At 37.5% G+C, this 12,176-nt stretch overlaps 1 protein-coding gene across 8 annotated transcripts in view; it reads left to right on the top strand.

Moving 5' to 3' along the window:
- The window catches only part of C10H12orf50 (chromosome 10 C12orf50 homolog), a 52,832-nt gene extending 45,445 nt beyond the window's left edge, over nucleotides 1–7,387 (top strand). For 6 of the 8 annotated variants that reach the window (XM_055358923.1, XM_055358925.1, XM_055358924.2 and 3 more), the window contains 4 exons: nucleotides 1,070–1,174; nucleotides 1,433–1,636; nucleotides 4,295–4,387; nucleotides 7,155–7,387. In XM_055358923.1, coding sequence (XP_055214898.1) covers nucleotides 1,070–1,174; nucleotides 1,433–1,636; nucleotides 4,295–4,387; nucleotides 7,155–7,180 — 428 coding nt within the window. In that variant the 3' untranslated portion in view covers nucleotides 7,181–7,387. The remainder of the gene's footprint in view (nucleotides 1–1,069; nucleotides 1,175–1,432; nucleotides 1,637–4,294; nucleotides 4,388–7,154) is intronic. The other 2 variants (XM_055358926.1, XM_019038013.3) reach the window with 1 other exon arrangement.
- The last annotated feature ends 4,789 nt before the right edge of the window (nucleotides 7,388–12,176 follow it).

The following is a 12,176-nucleotide window of genomic DNA, read 5'->3' as shown; positions in this document are numbered from 1 at the left end:
GTTCAGTGAGCTACTTCTCTTGATACAGTTAAGACTTGTGAATCTTCCTGATCCCTTCCCTTCTTCCTTCTGTTCCTTGTTTTATTTATTGAACCCCTATAATATTCTTGGATCGCAGCCTGGCACTGACGGGAATACTTGTGATTTGCCCTCAAGAAGCCCAGTTTAGTGGCGCTTGTTAAAAATATGGATTCCAAATCCTTGCACTGGGAGCTTGGGAGTGGATCAGGGGCATGATGTTTGAGGAGGAGACAGTGAATCAGAGCTTTATTGAGGGCTTAAAGCTAAAGCTGAAAGTTAGGGCACAGAAAGATTAATTAGTTTACTGTAGAGAACTAATGTAGTCTACACTGTACACTTGATGTTCAGTTTCTCTGTGCAGCGGTCACTTGTGAATTTTCAGGAGCCTTGGACAGTGAAGTAACAGAATGCCCCCTCTACAAAATTGTTTTAAGATTCTCTGGAGATACGTACCATAGAAATTCCTGAAAAATTGAGAATACATATAAAATATTGATGTAAAAATATACAAAGTGAAAAATTTAATATTCTTAGAACTTATAAATTCTGATTGCTCAATCTTGACCAAACTATCTGTACACCCAATTTAAGAGCTTAAAATAATAAGGTAAAGTTCACTGAAAGTATTTTACATTAATCCAACTTCTTAAGAAGTAGTAGTTTTGGCTAAAAAAGTACAAAAAGATTCATGTTGAAAATAAGAGTTCTAAAACTATTTAACAATAGCATTATAATGAGATTTATAATTATATTTTGAATGCAATTTTATGTTCCTTTAAAATAATCCACACATTCCTTTGGAGGAAAGTGTTTTTCTTTGAGGAAAGCTGCTTATTGAAAGTTATTTCATCAATCTATTTCCAAGATAGATTTTTTCGGCACTTAAAAATAAATCACCTTTTGTTCTAAAAAGTAAAGTGTTAGGATGGTGCATTTACTTTTTCCTCTTGCTTGACATGTGAATGCACAGATATGTAATTATCACCTACAGTAATTTCAGAGATGAAAGCATCTCTTAAAAAATTGTAAAATTTGTATCTTTTCTAAGTGAATGATGTCCAGCCAGTGAAGAAGCCTCATTTTAAAGGTGTGAAAAAAAGAAAATGGATTTATGATGAACCAAAGAACTTTCCTAACTCTGGAATGCAGAGAGGTAAGGTGTCTATATATTTGATATTTCTAAATTGTAATTTTAAAAGAGATTAAATATCAAATATCTTCTACCTGAAAAACAAATTACTGTCATGTGACGTAAATGTTACTTTAGGGGTCAACTCAACTTCTCTAAACTTAATTATTTTGGCTTCTATTGGCTTCCATTATGCTATGAAGTATTTACAGTGCAATATGTTATTTATGGGTGTGAAACCAGCCTGTTTTATTCCTCCCTCCCTCCCACCTTTCTTTACAGCAGTACAGGCCCCAAGACCCCAAAATAAAGTGAGTTATCACCGCAATAATAAAAATCGAAATGCGGAGAATGCATCCTATAGCCACGTTCAAAGAGATGCTGTCAGGACTGTCGCGTTGAATGCACCTTCCCGCAGCAGGCCCACGCATGGGTCCTACAATAAAGTCCGTGCTAACAGGGAACCCAAACCCAACCTCAGTCCAGGTGAGGTCCTTTGTTGATGTGGTTTACTCTTGTCTGTGGTTTGCATTCCCATGGAATTTCCTGACAGCTTGGCTAATCTTCACTACTACCTACTCCCCTCTTCTTTTCCCTGGCCATCACCACCACAGAAACTAGTGAGAGGATTTCTTCCATGTGCAGTCCTGCACATGATTTAAAGGTTATGGAAGAAAACTCATGTTGTGTGCAGATGACTTCAGATCGCACCTCCCTAGAGTTTTTTTCTCAGAGCACTGCACTTCGTTCCTCCGGGACAGCTTCATGTCACTCAGGAGGACTGTTTTTGAATGGCTGACATTTTCTTGTTCCACTAACTGCATTGTTCAATTTTCACTGTCAGGCTAGTGCCTTGACTTTTCTGTAGGCCTTCATGATTATTTTCTGAAAGGGTTGGTTTGGGGATTAACTGCCATATTTTTGACAACCTCTCATCTCTCTCACCGTGGATAGATTGCTTCTAAATCATTTCATCATGTAAGAGGCAAAGTCGTAGTATATGTCAGGAAGTACAAGGTTACAGGGGAGAAGAGAACCAAATCTCTTTATCTCTTTTTCTTCCTATGTCTCAGATGGATTTTGTTCTTTTGAAGTTGGGTTTCAGTTCTCTAAACTTAACAAAATGCTGCTCAATTCTATATGATTTCATGTTTGTATTTTTCCAAGTTCACGGTTTAGTTAGTGGAGTTCTGAATATTTTGAACTTATGGAAACATAAGACTATATCTTTCTTAGTTTCTTTTATAATTTAATAAATTTTTAGAAAAGTTTATGGGTACACAGTAGGTATATATATTTCTTTTACAATTTAAATATACATTAGCTTATTTAAATTATTTTTCTTTTTGCTTTAAAATAGAATGATATACGGATGTGTATTTGTAAATAAGGATATTCTTACGTGAAACGTGCTTTTAATTTTATTTATTACTATTATCTTATATACTGATATTGTTATTGTTATTATTGTTTTACTGCAACTGGATGGCTGTGAAGAATACAATGAGTACTAGAAGAGCTGCCAATGTCTAGGTTTGTGTGAAGGTGCCAGAATTCATACTCTATATTGCTTTTGCACCATTAGTGCAAATGTCAACACAAGAGAAATGCAAATTATTGGCATTATGGATCATGCTTTGAGAACACAGCTGCATAGTAATATTTGAAAACACAAATATAACATTGTTAGATAGTAGTAGAAATGTAGATATGTCAGAGAAAAATAAGTATTTAAGGACCAGGTGAGAATATAAATGCTTCGGCTATCTGGGGCAGTGAGGTCGCTATTGCATCACACCAATTACTGCGACCATGGAAGTCACTTCATGGAAGGACATGGGACTTGGGCTGTACCTCATAGTTTCACAGTTTTTAAATAAAAGCTCTAATAAACATTAGCAGAATTTATGCAAAACTATGATGAAGTGATGCAGTCAAAATTTTTATTACATTTAGATATCATACCCTCCTGTAGCTTACCCTTATTTGAAGCATTGAACAGCCAATTAAGAATCTGTAACCATGCAACCTACTCATCTGACAAAGGGCTAATATCCAGAATCTACAATGAACTCCAACAAATTTACAAGAAATAAACAAACAACCCCATCAAAAAGTGGGCAAAGGATATGAACAGACACTTCTCAAAAGAAGACATTTATGCATCCAAAAGACACATGAAAAAATGCTCATCATCACTGGCCATCAGAGAAATGCAAATCAAAACCACAACGAGATACCATCTCACACCAGTTAGAATGGCAATCATTAAAAAGTCAGGAAACAACAGGTGCTGGAGAGGATGTGGAGAAATAGGAACACTTTTACACTGTTGGTGGGACTGTAAACTAGTTCAACCATTGTGGAAGTCAGCGTGGCAATTTCTCAGGGATCTAGAACTAGAAATACCATTTGACCCAACCATCCCATTACTGGGTATATACCAAAGGACTATAAATCATGCTGTTATAAAGACACATGCACACGTATGTTTATTGCGGCACTATTCACAATAGCAAAGACTTGGAACCAACCCAAATGTCCAACAATGATAGACTGGATTAAGAAAATGTGGCACATATACACCATGGAGTACTATGCAGCCATAAAAATGATGAGTTCATGTCCTTTGTAGGGACATGGATGAAACTGGAAATCATCATTCTCAGTAAACCATCGCAAGGACAAAAAACCAAACACCGCATGTTCTCACTCCTAGATGGGAATTGAACAATGAGAACACATGGACACAGGAAGGGGAACATCACACTCTGGGGACTGTTGTGGGGTGGGGGAAGGGGGAGGGATAGCATTAGGAGATATACCTAATGCTAAATGACGAGTTAATGGGTGCAGCACACCAGCATGGCACATGTATACATATGTAACTAACCTGCACATTGTGCACATGTACCCTAAAACTTAAAGTATAATAATAATAAAAAAAACAAAAAAAAACCATGCTCACTTATAACTTAAATGGTCTTAATAAACTCACTTACATCCCTGATGCCTTAGCTTTGAAATGGTAAAATGAGTTACTTAGAGAATAGCTTCACCCCTGAGATGTTTATAACTTTGAAACACCCTTGGAATATGATTTTAAAGTTATAAAATATTTAATTCTGGATTTTTTTCCCTCAGACAAATATACGTCAACATCATATAATGATTCAGCCTGGCGAAAACGAATTCCTTTTTCAAAAACATATGCAAAAAGTGAAAAGATATATCCAGGTAACTATTTATAAGTGGTTTTAATGTATCATGCAATTCTGAAAACGAATAAGTTTTTAAGTGCAAGGAGTGTTTTAGAAAACATGAAGATAAATAAAAATTTCAAGATATACATGCACACTTAATTACTTGGAGTTTAGTAGATATCTTGTCTACTAGTAATTTAATTTTACTGTTTTACTGTGTTCCTCTTTGCCTATTTTTATGTGTTACCCAAAAACGTTTTTATACAGTTCTTTCCTGGACAACAAACAGTAATTGCAGCAATCATGTAATATGTTAAGATGCATTTTTTTTTTTTTGCTGTGCTGCGAAGCAAATATGTAAAACTGTATTTTAACACAAGACATTAAAGCTTTGCTATATCTACCATAGACAAATATTGGCTGGTATAGGCTGACAGGACATCCAGGATGAAATTTCTCAGCCAGTAGTTTCTGAGGGACTGTGGTCTCCTCCTTGTGGAACTCTGTGCTCTGGGAGACTGGGGTTCCTTGGAACCTCCTCAGGGTAGAGGTTTGTTGTATCCCTGACCTCAGGTTTTTCTTTTGCTAAACAGCTTGATGTCTTTTCCCAGACTCTCCTGGGCTGGTTCAGTAGGTTTGGAAATCTACACGGGATAAAATGCTTTCGATTACTTCTCAGACAACTGAACATTTCAGAAAAATTTTCAATTAGGGAACTCCTACTGACTACAACTGTGACTCAAGGCACAGATATGTGTTATATGTTTATATACTGGGGATAACTGTTTTCCATTTTTCCCCCATCTTTCCCAAATCATACTGTGCTGCAAGAGAACCCTGCTGCAGTGCTATTTAATTGATTATACTTTCTCTTAACTTTGTGTGAATTTTCACATGTGATAGCACTGAATTTGGGGGGTGGGGAAAGAGGTGAAGAGTTGATGAAAATCCTGGGTGAAACTTGAAATTGTTGAGCTCTATAGCCTTTTCTCCTATGGTACTCCTATGGGTGAAGTGATATTTGGAGTATTAAGGGACGTGCTCCTCCCTTATCCCTGTCTTAATGACTTCTCTTGTCTTTCAGTAGCCTTCTCCCCTCCCATACCAGATAGTTAAATATGAATTACAGAAGACATTTAGGAAAGGAAGGGTCACTTCAGCACATAATACATGTACCATCTATGTCTAGCACTGAATCAATGCATAGAGGTATGGCTGTGTTGCAGTTCCCAGATGCAATCTAGGGAGAAAAGCTTTGAGGAGAAATTTTTTCTGTTATCTGGGTTAGAGGGAAGACAAGCCATGTCTAATATGAGAGGACTGGAGACAGCTTCTTGAGATTTTTCAAGTGCTAAGGTTGCGTGGGAGGGCATCTCACATTCCTGTGAGCCTCAAGTGGGAGAAAGTTCATGGGAGAGAGGACCAGTGGGTCCAAATGAAGTCTTCTGGCTGGGATTAAAAGGATAAGCACCAGAAAGAGGTTTTTGTTGAGCCATATTGGGGTGGGTCAGTATTTAGCTGTAATCTTGACAGATTGCTTCTGTCAGAGAGCCAAGGAGAAACTAAGCCAGCATCCACTGACCAAATCCTTGTTAACTAAACTATGGTCTGAGGACTAGCTGCAATGACATCACCTGGGAGCTTTTTTAAAATGTAGAATCTCCATCTCAGACCTGCTGAATCAGAATCTGCATTTTAACAACATTCCCAGGTGATTAAGATACACATTAAATTTCAAGAAACCTTAGACTGGGTATCTAGGCCACCATTAAAGAAAAATAAGAGCCCAGCACAGGACCCATCCATGTCAGGACTGTTGAAATTATATTCTCTTACTAGCTCTCTCACAACCACAACCATTCTCTCCTGTTCCAATTCCCAGAAATTAGGATCAGTAGCAGGGAGGTGGGGTACAGAGAACACCCTGAGAAAAAATTTTAAATCTGAATGTGACAGAAATGTAAAAGTGAGATGCCTAATAAATCACTGAATTGGACTAAATTTACATGCAGAGGAAGAATGAGGACTTAAGAAATTAGATTTTATAATGAAATAGTTTGTTTTCTTATTTTCTTTTGATTAGGAAATGCATAACCTCACAATGCTTATCCTTCCCAATTGTTGTCATCACCAGAATAGGAAGAGAAAGATTAGCTTATGTTTCTTCCTGCACATATTCCTGCTAGGTCACAGAGCAACATTTTCAACATTTCCCAGTGGACAGATGGACTGCTGGAGGAAAGGAGGCAGAAAACACAAGCTGCCATGAGTCTGTTCCTCTAGGGCACTGGCAGCCAGGGCCACAGAAGTGTAAACGGACAGGAGAAGCCTTTTGGAAATATGTTGTTGGATACTGTGGGGATAATGCAATAATAGAGGAGAATGCACATGTCTGTGGGAATTAGGGGCAGAAGCTGAAGGCAACTGGAGATGTCATTCTCATTGGTGACCTTCTCTTGAGGCCACATGTCCTTTGTAATAGGGATATTGCTGGTGCGAGTGAAGGTGCTTGTCTCCATATGATGGAGCCTTCGTTCTGTTCATTCTGCATGTCCCATAGCACAGCCTTATATACGGTGTCACTTCCATTCTTTTCCACCCCTCCATCCAAATGCAAAACATAGTAAAAATCAAAAAGAAGTGGACTATTTGAATGGCATTTTGAAAATTTATAAATTAAAACAGTAAGATTAGTTTTTCTTTGCCTTTAGATTTATGGCAAGTAATTAGCAAAAGAAGAACAAAATATCAGTGCACTAAACAAGAAAATAATTGAAATATTTTGTGTATTTTATTATTAGAGCCAAGAAGAAATGGGAGCAAGTAAACCTGGAGGTTGAGAGAGAGAAAAATGAGAAAAAAGTGCCAGACATCATCTGATTTACAATCAAAAATGAAAATTCAAAGAATGAGATACTCAAGTACTCCATGCTATGTAGTAGATAGCCAAAGATGATAAAAATGCAAATTCTGAAAATAAGATGCAGGAAGTACATTGTGCTCTTTCAAAACTGATAAAAATTCAAATTACCAACAGCTGCCAGTGTATTTATGTAGGTCTGGAATTCATTCCGTGCATTACTCCAAACATTTTAATAAAATTTAAAAGTTTGACAATTAAAATCATTCTTTAATTGTAAACCAAGTTAGATTACACAGATTGAGAAGTAAAATTGTGCCTTTAATTTCTGTTTTGCAATATTCTTTATGGAAGAAACCTCACTTCTTATTTCTTTACCTGGATTTTAAGCTGGGGCCTCAGCAATGATAACATATAAAATGTAAATACATTGAAGGAAGTTTCAGCGTGACAGTTTGGTGATGAATATGTTAGAGGAATTCCAATAGAAATACACTTTAATGCATGGTAGAAAGAGACAAAGATTGGCTTATTATCCAGGGCAGTTGTTGAACAATGTTTTAATTGGCAGCTACAAAATCTGTCTGCTGAGGTTTGCTAGATTCAAACTGAAAAATAAACATTTTCCTACCATGAAAATAAAAATTATATGATTATATTGGAGAAAAGGACGTGTTTAAGAAAAAAGTGAATTAATAACATGGTGTTCCAAATGTCTTAGTGATATTTTAAGGCATTAGTAACTCCAGAAGCATAAATATTTACAAGTGAAAGAGAGACATCATTTGAAAACTAATTTTGATTTCTTTTTGCCCTTTTTAGAATTGTGTTTTGAATAGTACTTTTAAATTTAATTTTTAAAATTTTCATCAAAGTGAACCACCCGCAGTGACTGAAATAAAAACTTAAAAATTTATTCTTTAAATTGAAAAACATGTTTGAAAGCAATGTAAGTAATTAATATTTAAAATGATGTAACATTTAAAATGATGTTTTTGTAAGCGTAGTATTTATACTTCTGAGTTTATTAAAGCTTAGAAATTCACTAAGACTTTGGGATATCTCATATTTATATTTGCATGAATTTTGTGGTTATCGATACCGTCTTTTTCAACATTTATTGGGGGGAAGGAATCAGGGTTCTTAGAAATACTTTATTCTACAGCATCTTTACAATATGTGGAGTAATAAAGCCTAGGTTTTGGCTTCTAATGGTGCTCTGTATACACACTTTCAAGAAAATGGGGATATAGTCATTTATTTTTTAACAAGGGAGCAGATAGAAATGAAAACTGTGGGCTGGGTGCAGCGACTTATGCCTGCAATCAGAGCACTTTGGGAGGCCGAGGCAGGTGGAAGGCTTGAGCTCAGGAGTTTGAGACTAACCTTGGAAACATGGTGAAACCCTGTCTCTACCAAAAATACAAAAATTAGCTGGGTGTATTGGTGCACACCTGTGGCCCTAGCTACTCGGGAGGCTGGGGTGGGAGGATCACTTCAGCCAGAGGTTGCAGTGAGCCAAGATTGTGCCGTTATTCTCCTGCCTAGGTGACAGAGTGAAACTCTGTCTCAAAAAACAAAATAAATAAATAAATAAAGTAAATGAAAACTTTGCCAGCAAAATATCTTTGTGAGATAGATTTGAGAGGGATGTAAGAAAATAGCTGAGTTGACAGGCTGTCTAGATTGAAGCTGATGGGAGACATAATTCCATTTAATGAACAGATCTCTGTCCTTCTAAAACTTCAACTAGTTATGAAGAGGAAAAGTTCTAGGAAGAAAATCCAAAAGACCTTCCTGAAGTACAAATTCTTAGTGTGTATCTTTATTGTATATTAAATGCTGAAGAATCAATGAGGAATGAGAAAAATCTGAAGGAAGTCCTGAACGTGATTGTACACATGTTGTTCCTGAATAAATGGAAATGTTCATTATGGTAAGCTTTGTCTAAAGGAACACATAGATGACAGCATTAGCCAACTGTGTTTCTATATGTGTGATTTAGGAAAAAGGCAATTGGTTTAAATGGGAGTAAATTACAAACCAGGGAGGAAGAAGGTAGCAAACCCCAAAATAAGAATATATAAGAGACAACAAAATAAGTGAACAACCAAAAAATTAGTTAGCAAAAACCTATTCTTGCTGATTCCTGAACATGCAAATAGTGCATTTAAAGTTAAGTTTCACAATGCCAGTGGGTGGATAATTGCTTTTGTGTCACATCTGAAAGCTTTTGATACATTTCACCAGAGTTCCATGACTCTACTCTTCAACATGCAGCATTGATAAAGATGATAATAAAGGTAGCATCTATTAAATGCTTAGTATATTAATTGGCTAAGACTGCTGTAACAAAGTACCACAAATTGAGTGTCTTAAGCAACAGTTCTGGAGGCTAGAAGTCTGAAATCAAGTTGTTAGCAGGGTTGTTCTTTTCTGAGGGCTGTGAGGGAAGGATCCGTTCCAGGCCTCTCTCCTTGGCTTGTAGATTGCTGTCTTTTCCCTGTGTCTCTTCACATGATCATCCCTCTATATATGTCTCTGTGTCCAAATTTCCCCTTGTCATAGAGACACCAGTATATTGTATTAGGGCCCATCCTAATGACCCCATTTGAACTTGTCTCCGTAAAGACCCTGTCTCCAAATGTCACATTCTTAGGTAACAAGGATTAGAACTTCAACATATGAGTTTTGAGGGGGACATAGTTTTGAGTAGATCTTAGACAAATTCACTGTTAACATTCCAGTCTCCCTATGCCTTTAAATCCTTTCATCTACAGTAAACAAAGCAGATCTGGCATTTCTATCTCACTCACTCTTGGCCATGTTTTGGGCCCATGTTTAAGCCAACAAACCAAACAGAACTCTTTCTTTCTTTCTACCTTTTTCTTTTTTTAAAATTTGAGACAGCATTTTGCTCTGCCACTCAGGCTAGAATGCAGTGGCGTGTTCATGGCTCATTGCAGCCTTGGCCTTCTGGACTCAAGTGATCCTCCTACCTACACCTCCTGAGTAGCTGGGGCTACAGACATGTGCCACCACACCTGGCTAATTTTGGTATTTTCTGTAGAGACAGGTTTCAACATGTTGTCCAAGCTGGTCTTGAACTTCTGGGCTCAAGAAATCTACCCACCTTGTCCTCCCAGACTGCTGGGATGACAGGGATGGGCCACCATGCCCAGCCAATTAGAGTTCCTTATAACTCCCCAAGCTGCCACATTAAATGCAGAATCTTTGCACAATGGGTCTATGTCAACAAATTTGGTATGGTCCAACTTTCTTTTCTTTCCATCACTATTCACCACCTTTAGTATCCATTCTCAGACATATTCCCTGTATTTCAATCTGTATAAATTAGAAAACTCAAGTAGTTCTTTTGGAGTGTAGCATACCTCTTAATGGATCACACTTTGTACCTCATCTTTAGGGTGCTGAGTCTAGTTATAGGTCTAGTATCACAGAAGGATGGTGGGGTGGATCTTGAGGGGAATTAGCATCTTTTTAAGGCAACTGTCAGGGTTAATCTCAGATAGGGGTGGAGAGGTTGCTTCTACTGGGAGTGGAGCTACTATTTTTAATGGTGAAGAAGACTCAGAACGTCCCCATCTTTATCAGAGTCTTGCTAAATATCCCTATTTCAACTTTCAGGATCACATTCCTTCCCAATCAATGTCCTTACTAGTTGACACCCCCTGCAAGCCTGGGAATTCTATTTGCATTGTAAGTCAGCCACTTGCAAGAGGAAATCCTGGGTTTGGTTTTCAGCAATTTCAGCCTTGTGGCTACAGGAAATAACACTCTCTTTTCAGGGTAGGCATGTAACTTTCAGGTCATTTATGGAATGGAAATGACCTGAACTGGAAATTCAAATCCTTGAGCTCGTCTTTTTCTTTCTCCACTGTCTTCAGGGGTACTAGGGGCAAGCAGCAAAGCTCATTATACTTGTTAGTTTGACAAAAATATTCAAAGGTATCATAAACATGTCAACAGATCCTTGCCTCTTATAAGTGGTTGATTAGGAGTTTCCAGTGGTGATATTTTGCCTATTTCTATTGCCACATCATGTCATGAACTAGTAATCTTCTTTCTACAACTGGAAATAGAGTTATTAGTGTGTTTAATCAGATTATAGAGCCAATTCCAGAAGCCCTAGAACCGATTCAGAAAACTCATCCTTAGGATTATACTCCGCTAGAACTACACTTGGTACGAAAATCTGTATTAGTCAGCATTATCCAGAGAAATGCAACCAATAGGATGTGTGTACATGTATAGGAAGAAATTCACTTTAAGAAATTGGCTTGTGCGATTGTGGAGGCTTAGTGAGTCTAAAGTCTCATGGGGAAGGCCAACAGGCTGGAGAATCAGAAGATGGTTGCAGTCCAGGTCTGAAGGCAGTCTGCTGGAAACTTCCTTCTTGCTGGGGAGAAGTCAAGTCTTTTATTCTAATCAGGCCTTCAACTGACTGGTTGAGGCCTACCCACATTATGGAAGGTGGGCTGCTTTACTCAAAGCCCACCAATTTAAATGTAAATCACATCCAAAATCACCCTCACAGAAATATCCAGAATAATGTTTGACTAAATATATGGGCATCATGGCTCAGGCAAGTTGGCACATAAAATTAACCATCACATTGGACCTGGATAATCCAGGGTATTTTCACTATATAAGGGCAGGTGGTTAGCAAACTTAGTTTCCCTTTGCCAAATAACCTAATATATCCACAAGTTCTGGGGATCAGGATGTGGACATCTTTGGGGAGCCATTTTTTTCTGCCTAACACGACTACCTTTCATATGCGTAATAAAAAATAGTTGTTACTATGTAGCAGAAACTATACTACATCAAATAACTCACTAAAAAATTAAATCTCCTCTTCACCTAAAAAAACAATGAGATAGGAAGAAGCCACCCTGGGCCACCCTGGGCTAGAGATATCAATCTTGGAGCCATCATGGTA

Source organism: Gorilla gorilla, chromosome 10 (genome assembly GCF_029281585.2).
Source record: "Gorilla gorilla gorilla isolate KB3781 chromosome 10, NHGRI_mGorGor1-v2.1_pri, whole genome shotgun sequence".
Classification (NCBI taxonomy): domain Eukaryota; kingdom Metazoa; phylum Chordata; class Mammalia; order Primates; family Hominidae; genus Gorilla; species Gorilla gorilla.
This window is presented reverse-complemented; position numbering and strand designations above follow the sequence as displayed.